At 35.8% G+C, this 21,503-nt stretch overlaps 1 protein-coding gene across 1 annotated transcript; it reads left to right on the top strand.

The window, feature by feature from the left end:
• The first annotated feature begins 5,520 nt into the window (after nt 1-5,520).
• LOC116019444 (N-alpha-acetyltransferase MAK3) lies at nt 5,521-11,147 on the top strand. Its single transcript, XM_031259638.1, has 4 exons — nt 5,521-5,797; nt 5,943-6,063; nt 9,947-10,002; nt 10,617-11,147. Exons 1-4 carry the CDS (start codon nt 5,606-5,608, stop codon nt 10,857-10,859), a joined length of 612 nt encoding a protein of 203 aa, XP_031115498.1. The 5' UTR covers nt 5,521-5,605; the 3' UTR covers nt 10,860-11,147.
• The last annotated feature ends 10,356 nt before the right edge of the window (nt 11,148-21,503 follow it).

Raw genomic sequence — 21,503 nt, 5'->3', positions numbered from 1 at the left:
AATTTTGTAAGATCACATACAGTCATAGACGTATTGGTTGTAATTAATTATATGATATAATGAAATTTAGCCCACAGACAATTTTGTTATATTCATATGATTAATTAGGGTAAAAACACCAAACTATATATGATCGTAATTTAGCCCACAGGCAATTATGTCTCAGAATATAGTTTTGGTGAGTTTTTATCATTATAGATAGGAAAGTCAATTTATTTATTATATGGTTATGAAATAAATTGAGAATTGACATCTTCTATCGTAAAGTTTTGATATATGTACGTATTCAAAGAATATTATTTTTGAGGTATTAGTTTGGTTTCTTTTGTGTGTATATTTTTATGCATTAAAAGGAAATTAGATTAATAGCTTGGCACATTAATATTCTTTAATATACATATGTCAAGTGATCAATACAATTTCATAACTGAAATTTTTGATCACTTTGTGACTAATTACATAAACTATAATAAATTCCTATTGGTAGATTTTATCATAGCTTATGTAAATAGTCAGGATAAAAGATAAAATCATATTTATTAATTTACCCACAGGGATTGAGAAAAGGAACATGATTTGATAGTTTTATCATAAGCTTGTAGATGGATCTAATTGAATAAAACTTTAGCCCACAAGCAAGTTTTATGTCACTAGATTCTTCTATCATTTTGATAATAATTTTATCATAAAATTTAGTTGAGTCTAATTGAATAAAACTTTAGCCTACAGGCAAGTTTTATGTCACTAGAATCTTCTATTTGATTGTCAATCTCAGTCAATGTTGAAAAAATCGCTAGGCGCCCCCTAGGCGCCCAATTTATGTTATTATTAATTTTTTTTATTTTTTTTTATTTTGGGTCAAGGTTTGTAGGAATCACCGAATCAGTGATTATATTCCAGTATTCCACAATTGCTTTCTCTTCACCATATAATCTACGGTCAAGGTTCAAGGATTCGAATCAAAACATATAATATTTTAATCCACAGCTGCTTTCTTCTTCGCCATCAACATCAGCATTAACGACATCGCCGCATCGGCAACAGAAGCATGGAAGACAGTCAAGACACCATCGCCGACTGCTTTCTGCTTTGCCATCGACATCAGCATCGGCGACATCGCCGCATCGGCAACAAAAGCATGGAAGACACCATCGCCGACAGCCATCCATCAAACCGCGACCTCCAAGGCTCTAGATCTGACCGGCGCCATCCATTGCTTTGACCTCTAAGGCTCCAGATCTGAAACCATGGCTCTCATCGCTGCTTTCTATTTTCCGGCGACCACCTTTATTTCTTTCTCTTGTCGCTGCTGAGCGGCCAGCTAGGCGGTCTAGGCGCCGCCTAGAGCGGCTAGGCGGCCGCCTAGACCGCCCAGCCGGCCGCCTAGCGCCTAGGCGCGATTTTTGCAACCCTGATCTCAGTTGAGTCTAATTGAATAAATCTTTAGCCTACAAGCAAGTTTTATGTCACTAGATTCTTCTGGTTAAATTGATGATCAAGATAAAATTTTATCATACCATTCTTTTTAGAATTTATAACTTAAGGTCGGTTATAATTCTATGAGGCATGGGTTGCATTGGCAACACATGTATTTTGTTAATCTCCAAAACTTAGTAACTTGAAATTGTTACTGAATGTGGCTTACTTGGTTTTTCAGCTCAACCACAATAGATCTTTTCTGTATGAATTTTAGATATGATATACTTTTGGATCCTTATATTGGAAGTGTACATATCTAGCCAAATTTCAACTAGAGCAATTTAATTTGTTCAAATAGTTGAAAATTGTGTCTGTTACATGTACATATTTGGTATGTCCAACTATGGTGGGAATTTGATTCTTTGTTAAAATTAGTTGGACATGAGGATCGTTTGTGTGTATGTATATCATTTATATAATGCTTAAGAATGACTTGATCAGTGGGAGTAATGGCTTGACTAGTGGGAGTGGTCATTTGATCATTAAGATATCCCATTTCAAGATTATTCCACTTCAAGGATAAGACACCTTGCCTTGTTAATTATAAATAAGTTCAAATTGTTTGAACTACAAGTTGTGCAACATATTTATGAAAATGTTGTAACAACACTAATAGTTTTTATTTTAACAATGGCATGAAGTTTATGGTGAACTATCATGAGTTGAATTCTTTAGCATTTATTGGAGTTTTTCGTCTCATCAAATCGATCCTGGGTCATTAAGATTTGAAAAGGCTCATAAATTCAATGTTGAGAGGCATAAAGCAAGCAAAGGCTCATGAGATTGATTCATATTGAGGATTTTTTGATACAACATTTGTGTTGTTTCATAAAGTTACATAAATAAATCCTTGTTATTGCTCTATGGCAAAAAAGTTGGGTTTTCCTTTTTGATTTTGGAGATTATTTATAAGGTGTATGTTTAAAGTTCCTTTGTAGGCTTAGACTTATTATTTTGTCATTTAAAGCCATTGGAATATGGACTACTCAAATACTGTCTTTGGCTAAGATTAATGAAAATGGAGTGGCAGACGTGTCAACTTCGAAAACTTAGCCATCATAGATAATATTAAAGATAAGGAGTTGGTCGTGTTAAATATTAGCATTTTGCTAATAGTTTCGAATCCTTACTTAAGGCATGCTTATAAGAATTTTAAGGATCATACAGGATACGTGGAACTAATTATGTGACTATATATTGTACGTACATAAATTTTGCCACTTCTATGTAATATGGATGGTTTCTCATATGGTTATGCGCATATTTATTTAAGAAACATCCTCTAGATTGGACCAAGAATAAACGTAGGGTTTATTCATAAAGAATTTGAGTTTGAAATCAAATGCATGTGATGCATCGTTGGTATTACTCACACTTTAATTTAGAGGACATACCACTATGATTCATGTTTTTGATTTTTAAATGAAGGTTGTGCCAATGCTTGCACCAAATGGAAAATTGTAACATTTTCCATTAATATTGTACAAATCAGGCGGTGTAAGTTTATAAGGCCAAATTTAGCCATTGTGGCAGTAGTTGGTTTTTGATAACTGATTACAAATCAAGAATAAACATAAGGTTTATTCATTAAGTTTTATACCATGTAAGGTACTTAGAGAACAAATTACATTGCAATCATAAGTGGATACTACTCACTTTAAGAGGAACTATCTCTATGGTTCATGTTTCTTTTGTTTCTTTGAGTTTGCACCAAGTGGGAGAATGTAACATTTTCTATTAAATGTCACTATTAAGTGGTGCAAATCAATAGGCCATTTATGGCCATTATATTGTGGTATTAAAACAGAAGTAACGGTTTCCGTTACTTAGCCTATAATGATGACATGTAGGCTATATATGCATGGTCTTCCCACTGCTCCTAGTTCAGTTTTATAACTACACCATCTAGTTCCTTAGGAGATAAGTGGTAGACAAACTCTCTAAACTAAGTTTCAAAGCAATGCAACAACTATGGCTGGAGGTAAACGATTCTATTAGCTTCCGCAATGAGGTTAGATCATTACAGTATATATGATTGTATATTTTATTCTAACACAAACCCCTAGAGGGCAGTTTTGTGGGTATTAACTACCAATCATTCCAGTCTACCCTCTTCTTTCCCAAATCCTCAATTACTACGGCTTGGTGCCCGATCAACTAGTGCCCAACTCTTACCGCCTAGTAGTCAGTTTCCTCATCTTCCTTTACTACCTCGAAAAGGAGGTTTCTCTACTTTTCTTCCACCAGCTCTTCCGGCTGTTGGCAGTCAGTTCGATCGCTCCTAGGTACGTGCAGATATGTGCTTGGGACGGTTGATGCTTCCTTGACAAGTTGGAATCCTCTCACAAGGGCTAGATGGAAGAATCTTTGTTTGTCCGACCAGCTGCTCCGCATGCGGGCTTTGACTTCCCGATTACTTGGGCATCATCATATTACCACATGCAGAAGAGACCATTGAGCCCTAAGGCCATGGAGCGGCTGGTCAAGATAATCATAGAAGGGGAACCCCATCTCTGCTAGAAGTTGGTCTCAACTACGTGCCATGCAAAAGGCAAATATCCCACCTTCACGCGTGACCAACACAGGTTTGGTTCGGTTCTAACTTGCCCCGACTGCCTACTCGTTTTACATGTATTCTTAACTGGCACCCTTGTGTTTGCTCACCACTCACCTGACCACGCCATCAAAGCTGCTCTAACTGTCGAGGCAATCAACCTCGTTTCAGACCCGCTGGTCATCGGCGGGTCCCCGACTACCTCCACCCGGGCCGCTGCAGATACTAGGCAGAAGGAGTCCCCCCCCCCCCGAATGCGACTTCAACCCATCGGTCGGGGAAAAAATGCCAGGAGAAACAGAGATCGAGGCCCAGCTACAAAGAGGATCTTGTTGGGCACAGAGGTCAACTCCAATGAGGCTATTTACAAGGGTAAATTCCCTGTGACTGAGTGGCTAGAATAGGTGGTCTTCCTCAAAGACTTGGACTCCATCGAGGGGTCTGACGCCAACAAGCTGCTTAGGGGAGTTGCTCACCGCACCTACCAGGTACATAGTAGTTGTCCTTTCTAATTGCCTGCTTTTTCATACTTAATTTTTTGTTCACCTCCTTCCCCCTATATCTTACAGGCCTTGAGCTAGAGGTCATGCATGCTACTTGCGCCGATTATGACAAGCAGTTGGATGAGTTGAACCCATTTTGAAACTCGGAGGATCACAGATGATCGATTTAAAAGTTTAGGACTAAAGGTGCTGAAATGACCAAACTCGGAGGACCTTGGCTGGTATTTACTCAAATTAAAATTTTTGATAGTTAGCTAGGTAACTAATTTAGGATAAGTAAAATATTAACTAATGCAATCGTTATATCGTGGACCAGGGTCTACAGTGCACTGTGGACCTTGGTCCGAAACGACGTCGTTTTGAATGTTAGTGGATGGTGGACGCGAATGACTTCAGGGAATACACAGAATGACTTGAAGGAATACATAGAATATTGACACAACTATACAGAAATCATCCTCCTAACATTCGAATGCACAAAACACGTCACAACCTATGTTTAAGTACCCATAACATGAATACACAGAATCGTAGTCTATAAAGAATACACAGAAATGAAAACACCAAATACACAAACACATCACCCCTGTGTTTAAGTACCACTAACATGAATACACAGAATCCTTGTCTAGAATACACATAATGACTTGAGGGAATACACATAATATTGACACAACTGCACAAAAATAATCCTCCTAACATCCGAATACACAAAACATCACAACCTATATTTAAGTACCCCTAACATGAATACACAGAATCTTAGTCTACAATACACAGAATACCTTCAAAGAATGCATAAAATATTACACAAATACACAGACCGATCGAAACGGGAAACATGATTTCCAAAAATATAAACCGTTAATTAAAATGACCAAAACAATGTCGTTTTGGTACGAAGTGTGCACCCTGGGCCACTATATAAATTGCCTAACTAATGTATAACTGATGACAAAATATACCATTTTCCCTCTTAATTAAGAAACAAAGAAGATTTAGATAATAACCCTCCATTGCTAAAACCCCAATTCCGATCAGAACCCAAACCCAAACCAGTCAGCAAGAAATGGAGGCAAAGGATGCAAAGGAGGAAGACGGCAAAGTCGATTTTGAGGCGTCAGAAATAGAGTACGAGAGCTATGGCGGCGAGCATCATTTACCTCTCATTATGAATCTTGTTGATGAAGAGCTAAGTGAACCCTACTCCATCTTTACCTACCGCTACTTCGTCTATCTCTGGCCTCACCTCTCTTTTCTCGTAAGATTTTACGTTTCTTTTCCTTGTTCTTTAAATTCCCTTAAAGTTTTCTTGGAGATTGAGGGTTTCAGTAATGAGTAGAAGGTTTTCTTTATTATTATTATTATTTTTTTCTTTTTTGATTCGTGGGTTTGAATTTCTTTAGGCTTTCCACAAGGGAAAATGTGTGGGGACTGTGGTTTGCAAGATGGGTGAGCACAGAGGGACTTTCAGAGGCTACATTGCAATGCTTGTGGTTCTCAAGCCTTATAGAGGGAAAGGCATTGGTGAGTGTCCTTACTCCCCGTTTTCTTTTTTATTGGGTGTTAAGAATGGTAGTTTGAAAAGAAATTTTCATGGGGAAGGTCTTGTTCAGTAACTGTAGGCACTCAATTTTAGACTTCTTTGGTGTTTGGGTATTTGATTTTGTTTTTATTTTGAAATTGGTGGTGTTTGTCTCTAGGATTTCTTAATTCTTGTAATGTCCAGAGTGATTGACACATTTAGTTTTTGTTGATTAAGTTAATATGTGGATTAAACACTATAGGTTCATGCCAAATTCTAAAAACATTTATAATTTATGGCCCATTTTGTAATCTTTTTATTTTGTTTGCATTCTTTTGCTTTTAAAACGAAAAAGAAGTTTTCTACTTTCTTTTGTTTAAAGGACGGCCAGACATCACATTTTTTTTTTTTTCATAAAATGATAAAAACCAAAACCTATCAAATAGTTTGGGGCCTGTGTCTGTCAAGGATAGGTGCTTGGAGTAGCCACATAGGAACGCACACTGGACAAATATTTGCTACATGTTTAGCATAGAGTTGTGGTGAATGTGGTTGGGTCATAAGAGGTAGGATGAATTTAGCTTAGGAAAAGTGGAGGTGCGATGGATCAGGCAGGTGGTAGGGCTAAGATGGGGTGCCAAAGGGAGCTTAAGTGGGGTGGTGGTTGGCTAAGATGGAATTAATGCCCAGGATGGATGGGGTTGAATGATGTGCAAGAGGAAGACTCTCAAATCCTTTGTTTTAAAAGTTCAAAAATGGGTCCTTAGGTTTGCCTTTGTGATCATACACTTAAGTTATGTTAGGAACTTCGTTCTCTGTGATTATGCCAGAGTAGGAGTAGCAGGAGGTGGAGGAGGAAGCAACATTCATAACTACCAATTCAACACGATAGAGCTTTATTTGATTAAAGGATGAATCAATTTCCACCTCAAAATGGGAAGTGTCATTTATACTCCTTGAGTAAACTATCTCCCAATTGTATGAAATTTTTATGAAGTCAAAGTGCTACCTGATGTTCTTGCCTGTGCTTTTAATCCCACCCTTGATTCTTTATGGAAAAGGGGGAAAAACTGGTTTTTATTCTTCGTATTTTGTTGTTTTCTGGTCCCTTCTGTTTGTTAACTAAAAGTGCTTAAACAATTTTCCTGATCTTAGTCGTTGTAATTATAACTTGTTCTCTCATTGAGGGAGTGAAGAGCATGAATTTAGACGAAGAAAGGACAAGACACTGGAGAAAAAGGTTGGGAGTTAGAGAGGATGCTATATGATTGACAGTAGTTTTCTCTTGTATTATATATAGGGTGTCATGATATATGACTAATGGAGCAAAAATCTGAAAATGAAATCTTAGCTCTAACGATACTACTTTTTCCTTAAATATATACTCTGAATTGATTCTTTTATGCCTTTACTAATTTTTTGTTTTTTTTTTTGTTTTTTTTTTTTTTTTTTTTTTTTTTTTTTTTTTTTTTTTTTTTTTTTTTTTTTAAAAGGGGGGAAAAAAAAAAAGAAANTATTATTATTTTTTTCTTTTTTGATTCGTGGGTTTGAATTTCTTTAGGCTTTCCACAAGGGAAAATGTGTGGGGACTGTGGTTTGCAAGATGGGTGAGCACAGAGGGACTTTCAGAGGCTACATTGCAATGCTTGTGGTTCTCAAGCCTTATAGAGGGAAAGGCATTGGTGAGTGTCCTTACTCCCCGTTTTCTTTTTTATTGGGTGTTAAGAATGGTAGTTTGAAAAGAAATTTTCATGGGGAAGGTCTTGTTCAGTAACTGTAGGCACTCAATTTTAGACTTCTTTGGTGTTTGGGTATTTGATTTTGTTTTTATTTTGAAATTGGTGGTGTTTGTCTCTAGGATTTCTTAATTCTTGTAATGTCCAGAGTGATTGACACATTTAGTTTTTGTTGATTAAGTTAATATGTGGATTAAACACTATAGGTTCATGCCAAATTCTAAAAACATTTATAATTTATGGCCCATTTTGTAATCTTTTTATTTTGTTTGCATTCTTTTGCTTTTAAAACGAAAAAGAAGTTTTCTACTTTCTTTTGTTTAAAGGACGGCCAGACATCACATTTTTTTTTTTTTCATAAAATGATAAAAACCAAAACCTATCAAATAGTTTGGGGCCTGTGTCTGTCAAGGATAGGTGCTTGGAGTAGCCACATAGGAACGCACACTGGACAAATATTTGCTACATGTTTAGCATAGAGTTGTGGTGAATGTGGTTGGGTCATAAGAGGTAGGATGAATTTAGCTTAGGAAAAGTGGAGGTGCGATGGATCAGGCAGGTGGTAGGGCTAAGATGGGGTGCCAAAGGGAGCTTAAGTGGGGTGGTGGTTGGCTAAGATGGAATTAATGCCCAGGATGGATGGGGTTGAATGATGTGCAAGAGGAAGACTCTCAAATCCTTTGTTTTAAAAGTTCAAAAATGGGTCCTTAGGTTTGCCTTTGTGATCATACACTTAAGTTATGTTAGGAACTTCGTTCTCTGTGATTATGCCAGAGTAGGAGTAGCAGGAGGTGGAGGAGGAAGCAACATTCATAACTACCAATTCAACACGATAGAGCTTTATTTGATTAAAGGATGAATCAATTTCCACCTCAAAATGGGAAGTGTCATTTATACTCCTTGAGTAAACTATCTCCCAATTGTATGAAATTTTTATGAAGTCAAAGTGCTACCTGATGTTCTTGCCTGTGCTTTTAATCCCACCCTTGATTCTTTATGGAAAAGGGGGAAAAACTGGTTTTTATTCTTCGTATTTTGTTGTTTTCTGGTCCCTTCTGTTTGTTAACTAAAAGTGCTTAAACAATTTTCCTGATCTTAGTCGTTGTAATTATAACTTGTTCTCTCATTGAGGGAGTGAAGAGCATGAATTTAGACGAAGAAAGGACAAGACACTGGAGAAAAAGGTTGGGAGTTAGAGAGGATGCTATATGATTGACAGTAGTTTTCTCTTGTATTATATATAGGGTGTCATGATATATGACTAATGGAGCAAAAATCTGAAAATGAAATCTTAGCTCTAACGATACTACTTTTTCCTTAAATATATACTCTGAATTGATTCTTTTATGCCTTTACTAATTTTTTGTTTTTTTTTTTGTTTTTTTTTTTTTTTGTTTTTTTTGTTTTTGTTTTTGTTTTTTTTTTTTTTTTGAAAAGGGGGTAAAACAAAACTAAAATGTAAAATGACATAAATGTTGAAGTGAAACAAGGCCTAATTTGGCAACTATAGCAACACAGTTACACTCTACACTTAGTTTCTAGAGGAACAGTTATATAAATGACACCAAAGTGTAAAACAGAACTACACATTTTGAAAACATCACGGTTCAACTGTATTACCAAGTGCAAACGAGAACACTTCACGAACTGGCGGATACTCGACCAGTGCAATATCCATCGCATAGCCAGAAACAGGCAATTTCAAGTCCCTTAATACAGTAAAAGCCTTGGCCATACGAGTCTTGGGCACTTTCATCAGCTACCGGCCTTTACTAATTCAAGACTAAAACTTAGGTTTTGTTTATTGCACGTTAAGCCTGAAAAATTTATTTTTAAAATTATGTTTACCTTGAAGGCCCAATATCAGAAAATGGGGAAATAGAATTTCCAAGATGAAAATTGCAAACAAAGCAAGAATTTAATTTGTCTGCCACTGGCAGAGTGCATATATTAATTACATACATGAGTGTTCATGGACACTTTGAGAAGGTTAAAGCAATGGACTGCATAAAATCGGAATGCACTTTGGAATTTTATTTTGCATAATGTAAATTCTACAACTATAAGACTATCAAATTTCAAATTCTGTTTTATTACACTTGAGTTTTACCATGTTGTGTATTTCTAACCTACTGTTTCCTTGCTTTAGCCACAGAACTTGTCACAAGATCTATCACAGTAATGATGGAATCTGGCTGTGAAGAGGTATGCCACTAACGATGCTCTAGTTAGCAACATTCTAGAGAGAGCACGTGCTATAGGTTTGCAATGCATGAACTATTTTGCCTGTTCATTGATAGATTACTTTTCCCATTTCTTGGTTGGGGTTCTTTGTTATTAGACTGAGTTTAGCGCAGAGCAGATCTTAGAACCCTGTGAGAAGCATAGAATTATGTTTCTATGCTGACAGTTTATTTAGAGACCATAGGGTTGAAATTTGAAAACAAGAAAGCAGAGAAAATTAATATCCGCAATCACCTTAAAAAATGCATAGGATTTGTTGTTAGTTCGACTTAGGAGTTTAACAAGAAATGGCTCAAAATAAAGTGTCACAAATTCTTGTTATACCGATATTTGGAGAGACCATGAGTTCACAAACCTCGGAGGACCAGTTCTGTCTCTCCCAAAGCCATTTTGAGCAATGAGTTACAAATCTTTCTTTAACCTTAATTATCCTTCTCATTGGATGTATTCATTTTCAGTTATGGACACAGGACCTGTCTGTTCATTCACTCACAGTCATATACTTAATGGCTCCTATTGTCATCCGTATGTGAAACCACCAACTTGTGTTTGAGTTATAATTTGAACTTGTTCAGGTGACTCTGGAAGCAGAAGTTACCAATAAAGGTGCACTTGCATTATATGGCCGTCTTGGGTTTGTTAGAGCTAAGAGGCTTTTCCGCTATTACCTCAACGGGGTTGATGCTTTCCGACTGAAGCTATTGTTCCCACGTCCAGAATCACAACACTTCCAGTCAATGCTTGCTACGATGGATGAGAGTGGTGGACATAACGATAACATACACGCTGAAGGGGATGCATTTTCCCAGTACATTTGATCAGAGTTTCCCTTGGTGAATTTGCAATTGCAAATACAATTCATAGTGGCTTCAATGGAGGTTGCTTAAGACTTTCTGATTATACATCATAAAATCAAAAACTTTCAATTTATATAGAGATTTCCATAAGTTGGTGTAACATGGAAGTTTTCTCATTTGCATCTTTCCTTTTTGGAATACATGAGAAGGAAGTGAAAGTAGAACTTGATTCCACATATAGGCAAATATATCGCGGAGTAGGTCCATGTTGCATCATGGATACTAATGTAGGTTTATTAAAAATTCAAATAGATTGCACATAATTTTAGGTTCATTAAAACAATATTGTAAATTCATCAAAATGACAACTATTACTTTAAAATATACTAGTGTTTAACTCATATACTAGTGTTTAACCGGTGTGATGCACAAAAAAAAATTTGTTATTATGAATTTAAATAAAAAATTTAAAAAAAAAAGAAAATATATTAAAATGTATAATATAATAATATAGTTGATTTCATATATTTGGTCAAGTATTATTATTATAGCATACAAAATTAAAATTAAAATTAAAATTTTGTATGATTAAATTTAATCTTGTGTGAGACTGGCTCACGGGTCGGATCTTTAATCAACACTTATAATAAGAGGCAATAATGTTAGACCCTTAACTGGAACAAAAAAATGTTGGTGTAATAATCTGCTATAACATATTGTACTTTGTGTTCTTCTTATTGTACAACCTCCAATTAAATTCTTAATATATCCTAATCTTTTATAATTTTACCAAATTTTTCCGTTAAATATAATGGAAGTTTAACATTAAATTCTTTAGGCAATTTGTTTCTTTATTGCAGTTTTCAAACAAATTGGCAATATTCTATAATACAATTCTGTATAGATTCCTAACTTAAAATTAGAATATTGAAGTCTTAATAAGATTCTATAATACAATTTTGTATAGATTCCCAACTCTACCCAAAACAACAGTATATAAACCCCTCCCATTCTCACTGGTATTCACCCAAAATTAAACCTAACATAATTGACATTCTATAGATATGATTGTCAAAATATTATCATGCTAATTCTATTATTTGTATTTGTACTCATAATGATTACAATTTTTTAAAAAAAAAAAAATCAATGATGGTATACTCATTAATTAGTATAACTTCAATATCGTTATGTAAATATATTTATTGTATAATCTGTTTATCTATATTTGTATCCTTGTATGTAATGTTGTGGTTCTCATTATATTCCTCTATAATCTACACATTTTAGTTACTCCTAACTCCCTAATCTATGTTTTTGAATTTATGTTGTGGTTCCCATTATATTATTTCATAATATCCTTTATGAACATATTTTCCATGACACAAGGATATTAATAATGACAAATGCAGTAAAGTTAATTGATATTGACATACAAACTATGGGCTGGAGTTGTACAGTTCATATCATTAAGAAAAACGAACTAAAAAACGCTATTGGAACGCCTGAGAAAAAATATATGTTCACCGCACTTGAGGATGGAATAGTAAATAAATAGTAAAATTTTTCTCCCTTTATTATTATTATTATTAGTATTATTATTTTATTTTTATCATTATTAGTATTATTATTATTATGAAAATGCTCTCATTCACCACAAACATCATTGTAAATGCTATATCTAAATGCAAGGAACTCGGGTTCAATCAATAGTATTTGATAATGACATTGGAATGTATGATATCACTTTACAAACCAACAAATGATATATCATCTCAAATGTCATTGTCAAACTTGTCCGGACGAACTATAGAGTACTTGATCACAAATACAATTACACATGGATTTTAAATGGTCGGACCGGTGTCCAAACAAGTGACAATGATGACACGCCATTTGCTCCCATGTAAGTGGTTTATTTGTTTTTATTTATTTTAGTTGCAATTTAACTATTTACAATTTCGTTATGTTTTATTAAAATATATAAACATCGAGATTATTTTAATAGAATATATATTTTTCTTTTTTTTTTAATAAATTCTATTACCATTAAATTACCTTATTATTATTTTTTTGAGTACTATTGTCTCTGTCACAATTCGCCTCCAAGAGGCTCGAACTACTCCCTTCCATATGGGAGTGCAACCGGATGCCACTAGATCACAAGGTCTTGGTACCTTATTATTATTTAATAATGATTTTAAAAATGATAGAGATCTATATATATACCAATATAATGATGGAAAACAGAATTACAAATAACAATGAAATTGCATTTAATTTATTTTTATTTTATTTTGCACCAAAACACATAAAAAGTTTGAAAAAAAATTATTTCAAATATCATATGTAATTTAACTATAGAATTAAAAAAAAAGATATATAACTAAACTTGAACCAAATGAAATTATTTTAATTTTATTATTTTTTGAATTGAAATAAAAATTTAAAAACATCTATAATATTAAAATGTTAAATTAAATAAAAGATTTCAATTCTTTATAAAAGAATTTAATTTTGATTATTTTAATAGACTTAAAATAATATGTTAATTTCAATTCTATATAAAATATTAAATTACACAGAAGATTTCAATTCTAATAGAATTTAATTATGTAAGTCCATGTTAATTTTAACTATATATTGTAATAGTATGATAAAAAATCAATCTACAATATTTTGAAAATGAACAAATATTATATTAAAAATGAATATAATATAGTGATCTAATATAATTGTATGTTAATTTATATATAGTAATAATATCGTAGTTATTTTTAAAAGTTAGATGAAGTAAACAAATTGACATGCAACAAATTTTTTTAGTGAACTTTTGGCATGCAACAACGATTCAGTATGTATATATGTATTATAGTTATTATTTTCTCTTTTTAGCAATATATATATATATATATATATATATATATATATATATATATATATATATATATATATATATATATTCGAATCAAATTATTTTTTTAATTTTATCAATTTTTAATTAAAATTTTAAAAATAAAACAAATGAAATTAAAAAATATCAATAATACAGAAAAAATAAATTGAATAGAAGATTTCAATTTTATCTTATTAGAATAAATTAAATTTGACATATTTATTTTCGATTCAGAATTTTTTATTTTAATAATAATTTTTTTGTATAAATTCTATTACCATTAAATTATATGTTATTATTTTTATTTTTTGAGTGCCTCTACGATTTAGAACCGTTAGGTTTTATCCCAAGGGCTTACTACCCGGAGGAAGATCAACAAGTTCCCAAGTGTGATTCTGTAAGATAGAATCCACTTGACTTTTTATAGCCTCTTTCCACATTGGTCCTTCCATAGAAATCATGTCTTCTACATACGTTCAAGGCTCATTTTCTAACAAGCATGTCAGGAAATCCAGTCCATTTTCTAGTAAACAAGTTAGAATATGCGCATCACACTCTAACATGTACATAAAAAAATCTGGACCAAAGGATTTTTCAATCTTAGCTTGCTTGCTACATCTAGCTTCGAGTTCGGGTTCTTTTCTAGGCCATCGGCCGACTAGGCGGCGCCTAGGTCGCCTAGCCCGCCTGGCCGGCCGGCTGATTTTTTTTTTTTAAATTAAAAAAAAATTATAAATGAAAATTTAAACTATTAATGTTATAATGTATTAACTAATACTCTAATAATCTAATAATAAGTAATAGCTAATAAGTAATAACTTAATAAAATAATAAGTAATAACTAAATTAAACTAATAAAGTAATAAGTAATGTATTAATAATTAATAAATAATAACTAATAACTTAATAAGTATTAAATATTTAACTATTAAAGTGTAAAGACTTACAATATTAAACACTTTACAATTACTAACACTTAAAAAAAATTTTTAATTTTTTTAAATTAAAAAAAAAAAAAACCTAGGCGCCGATTAATGGCTAATCGGCGCCTAGGCGCCTAGCGATTTTTGCAACCTTGTATGCAACACAACTTGGCTACACACTGGTGGCACGTAATACATAAAACGCTGGCACACAATTTATATCAAATGGCATACAATATCCATAACTATGAATGACCCAAAGTTCTGGACGAATGTGTATATTCTTGCACACAAAAACATAAAAATAAAGAGAGGTAGACCATTCCATAAAAAGATAATACACCTAAACTTCCAGTCAAATTTTTACAACACTCGAGCTAATATATTACACACTGGCATCCAATTTGTATCGAATTGCAAACAAATATTAGCATTATACTTGGGCACACAACCTACCCAACATTGGCACACAATTAACTGCCACTTGGCACCCAAAAAATTGAATCACAAAACCACCCTATATGTTTGCAAAATGAAACTAGAATAGGGTCTAGAAAAAACAGAATTATAAAATTCTGAAACAGGAAATAAAACGCCTAAAACAAACACATGCATCCATACCAAAATACATATACTTACACACACATAAATGAATGAAAAAGAACAAAAGAAATAAATTACAAGACATTTAAGAATCACACATCCATAACTAGGAAATAACTCTATGTTTCCACCACTATTTATATACATGCATCAAATCTTAAACTCTCATCCTAATTCAACTACACATGGGTAGCACGTAATATATTACACACTGGCACACAATTTATATCAATTTTGCATACAAATAACCACACTATACTTTGCTTGGCACACAACCTACCCAGCATTAGCATACAATTAAATGCCAATTGGCACCCAAAAATTTGAAACACGAAACCACCCTATATGTTTGCAAAACTAAACTAGAATGAGGTAAAAAAAAAGAATTATAAAATTTTAAGAAGATACAGAAAATAGCCTAAAACAAAAACATACATCCCTACCAAAGCACAGGCCCTTACGCACACATAAATGACTGAATAAGAACAAAAAAATAAATTAGAAGAAATTTAAGAACCACACATCAAATACATGCATCAAATACACAAAAAAAAAATGGTAAGCGACGCTGAGGTCGCCGACCGCCTCCACCGACGTCCGCCATCGCTGCACCGTCCGTCTGCAAACACAAGACCACCGGCGTATAACAAACGCTCCCTCCCCTCCGCCATGTACATGCCAAGAAACGGACCGCACTGACCGTCAACAAACGAACGACCACCGACGTGAATCCTGAACCCTCCCCTACGCAAAGAACAACCAATCGTCGCCTTCTCCAATACCAATACACAAAAGATCTGTCGTTGGTTCCAATGCTGAAAAGGAGCGTATAAACAAAAGTACAAAACTGAATTTAATATTGAAAATGAAATCAATAGTCACGCTAATTCAGGCTACCAAAAATAAAACCCCACTACAATGACAAAAATACCCCCTCCCCTAAAAATTCAAAACTGAATAGCGTATAACTTCAATTTAATCACACAAATAGAAATAATCTACACCATCAGATTTCTCAATCTAACGCACACGATTAGTCTTCATAATCCACTATAATCTATAGGTCCTCATGGGAATACATTTCTCTCTCTCTCTCTCTCTCTATATATATATATATTATAATAATAATAATAATAATAATAATAATAATAATAGTAGTAGTAGTAGTAGTAGTAGTAGTAGAAGTGCTAGCCAAGTTTTTTCCCCCAAAACTTAGGGGCATTTTTGTAAAACCAAACTCATAATTATTTTAGTAAAAATTATTCATTTTATTGACTAACCATATATATTTTCATAATATGATAAAAATAGTAAATAAAAATTTCATTGAGAATTAAAACTAATTACATTCAATCAAATATTTCCGCATAATACTTCATTGTATGAGGAAAAAAAAAAAGATAAACAAGGAAAGAATATGAAATATTCCTATAAATATTTGTCTAAATTCAAAGATATACCTTGGGATTATAACGTTTTTTATATTAATTAAAAATTTGAAAGCTAACATTTCTTGATCTCATCCATTGTGTATAAATACACTCTACATGACCATACGAAACCCATCATCTTCACAACACCATCTAAGGTTATTATTTCATGGAGTTGTGAGTGGTTTTTTTTGAGGTTCCCGCCGGCGGCTGTTTTGGTGGTGAGATTTTCCAATGTTACCTTCTCCCATGCTTGCTGTTTTAATGCTTCAATCATGGATTTTTGGGAACCTTTTGATTTTAATGAATTTGGTTGACCATGGCATTTGAATTGGTGTTGTTTATTTGAACGGTTGACTGGTGGGTGATTTTGCAGGTTCAAGATGGTTCGATGTGGCTTAGTTGTGCCGATGGATTTTGCGTTTCGTTTGCTGTTTCCTTATGGATTTGTTAGGCTCTATATGGTGTCATGGAGTTGGGGTTTGTGCTGGAACTTGGGGATGTTGCTCACTATTTCTTTCTGGTAGCCTTGTGTTTTCTAGCCATTATTGTTGGGAGTTATTGTTTGTTGCTTCAACTGACGATGGCGAAGCTTGAAAATTGCTTTGGACAGTGGCACAAGTTTTAGATCTTGAAATTTTAGATGCATTAATATGTATAAGAATTTGCATTGAGATTAAATAATTTTTGCTTCAGATGGAAGTGATGAATTTAAATATGTCATATACATGACATATACTTGTGGGCCCTTAGAATACATATATATTATGGATATACTTTTTCAGTGTAATCATTATGCTAATTGTATGATAATTTATATATATATATATATATATATATATATATATATATATATATTTCTATTCAAATGTGGCCGCGCCTTCCTGTGCGGCCGTGCGATTTACACCACTCAATGTTAAGAAATGCACCACTCAATGTTACGAACTGCACCACAATGAAAATGCATAAAAACACCGCATAGCTCCCCTGTTTCTAATTGTGCATTTCTGAACACTGTGTGGTGTAGTTTTTCATACCTAGTGGTGTGTTTTCGGTGATGTGTACCTAATAATGCATATTTGTGTGGTGCATTTCTTAATATTGAGTGGTGCATTTCTTAACATTGAGTGGTGTAAACCGCACGGGAAGGCCCGACCACACCAGAACATGACCCAATATATAATACTTAATACTTAAGGTATAAAATTACTGTTACAAAATAAATTATACTTAATTTAATATAATTAATTATTAATATAATTAACTAATTAATGATAATTATTTTGATAATTTTCATTTCTTTCTTTTGTGTAATTATTATGAAAATCTTATGTAATATATTCCAAAATTGTGACAATTTTATTAATTATTATGGCAATTTTATGGTAGTATATTTCAATATTGGAAGAGAACAAATATTTTAATTAATATACATAATGAAATTATTATGCTAATTGCTACAATATTTGATAATTATAATTAATATAATTAATGAAATTGCATAATATAATATTTCTTCCATCACAATATTTGTGGCAATTTCATTAAATTATAATTAATAAATTATTATGAAATATAATTAAGGAAATTAAAATATAAAATTAACAAAATATGTGTTCATAAGTATTTAAAAATATTTTTAAATACATACATACATACATATATTTATTCACTATATTAATCATACAAAATTTAAATCAATTTTTTTTAATTTCTAAATGTAATTTTTTTTTTTTTATAAATCTATCAATATAAATTATGATTAATAAAATTACATTATAGAATTTGCCTATATACATATTTATATATTGCCAGGGGTTTCAGTCCGAAGACTCAGTATATTAACTCAATTGATACGGGGCGGTTTTCAGAACCCAAACACCCCCGTACGGCCTGCCTTAACCCAAGGCAGTCAGCCACGCAAACCGAGCAGCGGATCGATTTGCAACCTTTGCCAACCGTTAGTCAGATTTCGAAGGGAAAACCTGTAAAGCAGCATAGTAAATAAAGTGAGCCAAACACACAAGGTTTCAGTCCGAAGACCACATATATTAATCCCAAAGCCGAACTAATATACAAGACTCACCCGTCAGCCAAGCCCTTAGCCGACATCACTCGCAACTCGCACCTAGCACCTAGGCGACTTGCTGGACAGTCCCATACCTGCCGACAAGGCTGCCTAGCCACAAGGCCTCATTAACAACTAGACTAAACCCTCGCCTAGCTCGCTACAAACTCTGTTTCTATCTACACTTGTGTACGAAAATAATACAAAGGAGACTATTTATAGGCTACGGGCAGTTACAGACCAACTGCCTAGTCACATGCTCCGCACATACCTCAAGCCAACCGCCATCACATGCCTTGCACATGCTTGTGGAACTTCCCCCTTGATCTGCTCAACCGCCCAACCGCTAAGCCGTTCGCACCATGGTCCGTCCAGACGCACACCGCTCTGGTCCGCAACTTCTCGCACTTGGTCCGCGGTTTCGCACCTTCGTCGCAAAAGTCCGCACCAAGGCTGCATGCCTTGAGCCGCGCCCATGCCGCTCCGCACCGGCATGCTCGCATCGCGTCGCGCCCAACTACTTGGTCCGCTCTCCGCCTTTTCCGCAACGGTCCGCGGTTGAGTCACACCGCACCGCAACGTTCCGCACCAATGCGCCCAAGTTCAGCCGCATTGATCCAGACTACGAACCAACGCACGGGACTCGCGTTACTTCGCACCGATCGACCCTTAGACCCAATCGCACCCGAGCCCAACGCCAAAGACTCGGACCGCTTTGTCTCGTCTTCGAACTCCGCTGTGCCATACTCGGCCACAATGTGCCAAGGACCCAAGCCCGCGCCAACTCCGCTGTGCCATCCTCCGCATACTTCAGCCACGGACCTAGTCCGCGCCAAGTCCGCGACACGCACCATCACGTGCCCGCGACTTAGCTAACCGATCGAACCCACCGGCTAACTATCTAAACCGCGCCCTCTTCACGATTTAGCCGTGACAAAACCCATTGCCACGCCAATTACACGGCCTTTTAGCCAAAATCAAGGCTAAAATCATAGGCCGAAATTTGGGGTCGTAACAAACTTCCCCTACTTGAGAAGGTTGACGACCTCGTCAACAACTCAGCATACCCGCTAAGCCCCTAAGCACTATCGGCTTCCCATACATTAGTTCCTAGCAGAAACTAACCCAACCCTTACATAGGTTCATGATTGACAAAGCCCCCAATCGTTAGGCACACTATCTAAAATTACAACTTTATAAGAGGGAAAAGTTAAACAACGTAAATTAGACAGTACATGACACTAAATTAATTATGGCGTTCCTTAGTGCCATCCATCCCGTTTCCAGCCAAGTTCCCGCATCGGCTTCGTACCAAGTCTGCTTAGTACCCACGATGATTCAACGCTGCAGCGCCCAGCCCACACGCACTACGCAGTTTGCGTCCCCAAGTCCGTGCACACGGACACAGTGCACCACGGCCACTTGTCCGCACTCGGCCAAGGCCAATCGACAATGCCCCGCCTATGCCGAGTCCACACCCCTCCCGGCACTCGTGCTGCCCAAACGCAACAGCACCCCTCCAAGGTTGGCCAGTTCCGGCTTCAATTGCCGCACGCAACACCCCCAAAGCATCACGTCCCCGAATAGCACCATTACCCGAGACATCAGTAACCCGTGGGAAATTTTATCCCACCCTTTGACGATGCGGGTTCCGTCAAAGGCCCCCGGTCCTGATCACAGCACTTCGACCCAACATGGTCTCGTGCTCGGCCAAGGCTTCGAAAAACAAAGCCAACAGAGTTTGAGTGAAGTGAAAACCATTTACTTACTTGCTTCACGTTCCCACGCAGCCTTCAACCACGTCTCACCACCAGCCACCCGGACAGTCCCCTCATTGCGCCGTGAGGTTTCTGCCATGCCTGGACGATTAACACTCGGACCAACGCCCATGGCTCCAGTGCTATCTCCGGTGTGCCAATGATTTTCGCAACGCTGGGCCACCACCCATCTTGACGTAACCTGGCTCTGATACTAATTCAGAGCCACGTTCCGGCACAACCAGGTCCAGCCTTGGCCTACCTCGGCTTCGGCTTAACCTGGCTCTGATACCAATTGATACGGGGCGGTTTTCAGAACCCAAACACCCCCGTACGGCCTGCCTTAACCCAAGGCAGTCAGCCACGCAAACCGAGCAGCGGATCGATTTGCAACCTTTGCCAACCGTTAGTCAGATTTCGAAGGGAAAACCCGTAAAGCAGCATAGTAAATAAAGTGAGCCAAACACACAAGGTTTTAGTCCGAAGACCACATATATTAATCCCAAAGCCGAACTAATATACAAGACTCACCCGTCAGCCAAGCCCTTAGCCGACATCACTCGCAACTCGCACCTAGCACCTAGGCGACTTGCTGGACAGTCCCATACCTGCCGATAAGGCTGCCTAGCCACAAGGCCTCGTTAACAACTAGACTAAACCCTCGCCTAGCTCGCTACAAACTCTGTTCCTATCTACACTTGCGTATGAAAATAATACAAAGGAGACTATTTATAGGCTACGGGCAGTTACAGACCAACTGCCTAGTCACATGCTCCGCACATACCTCAAGCCAACCGCCATCACATGCCTTGCATATGCTTGTGGAACTTCCCCCTTGATCTGCTCAACCGCCTAACCGCCAAGCCGTTCGCACCATGGTCCGTCCAGACGCACACCACTCTGGTCCACACTGGTCCGCAACTTCTCGCACTTGGTCCGCGTAAAATTATATTATAGAATTTGCCTATATATATTAATAAATTTTATG

This window comes from Ipomoea triloba, chromosome 5, assembly GCF_003576645.1.
Source record: "Ipomoea triloba cultivar NCNSP0323 chromosome 5, ASM357664v1".
NCBI lineage: Eukaryota > Viridiplantae > Streptophyta > Magnoliopsida > Solanales > Convolvulaceae > Ipomoea > Ipomoea triloba.
Note: the sequence above shows the minus strand (reverse complement) of the source record. Positions and strands in the feature narration are given on the sequence as shown.

What these genes read in the sequence shown, in the direction of transcription:
- LOC116019444 (XM_031259638.1), top strand. Translation starts at nt 5,606, where the DNA reads ATGGAGGCAAAGGATGCAAAGGAGGAAGACGGCAAAGTCGATTTTGAG. An exon ending in GGCCTCACCTCTCTTTTCTC is followed by an intron (nt 5,798 to 5,942) that starts GTAAGATTTTAC and finishes GAATTTCTTTAG; the next exon opens with GCTTTCCACAAGGGAAAATG. An exon ending in TGGAATCTGGCTGTGAAGAG is followed by an intron (nt 10,003 to 10,616) that starts GTATGCCACTAA and finishes GAACTTGTTCAG; the next exon opens with GTGACTCTGGAAGCAGAAGT.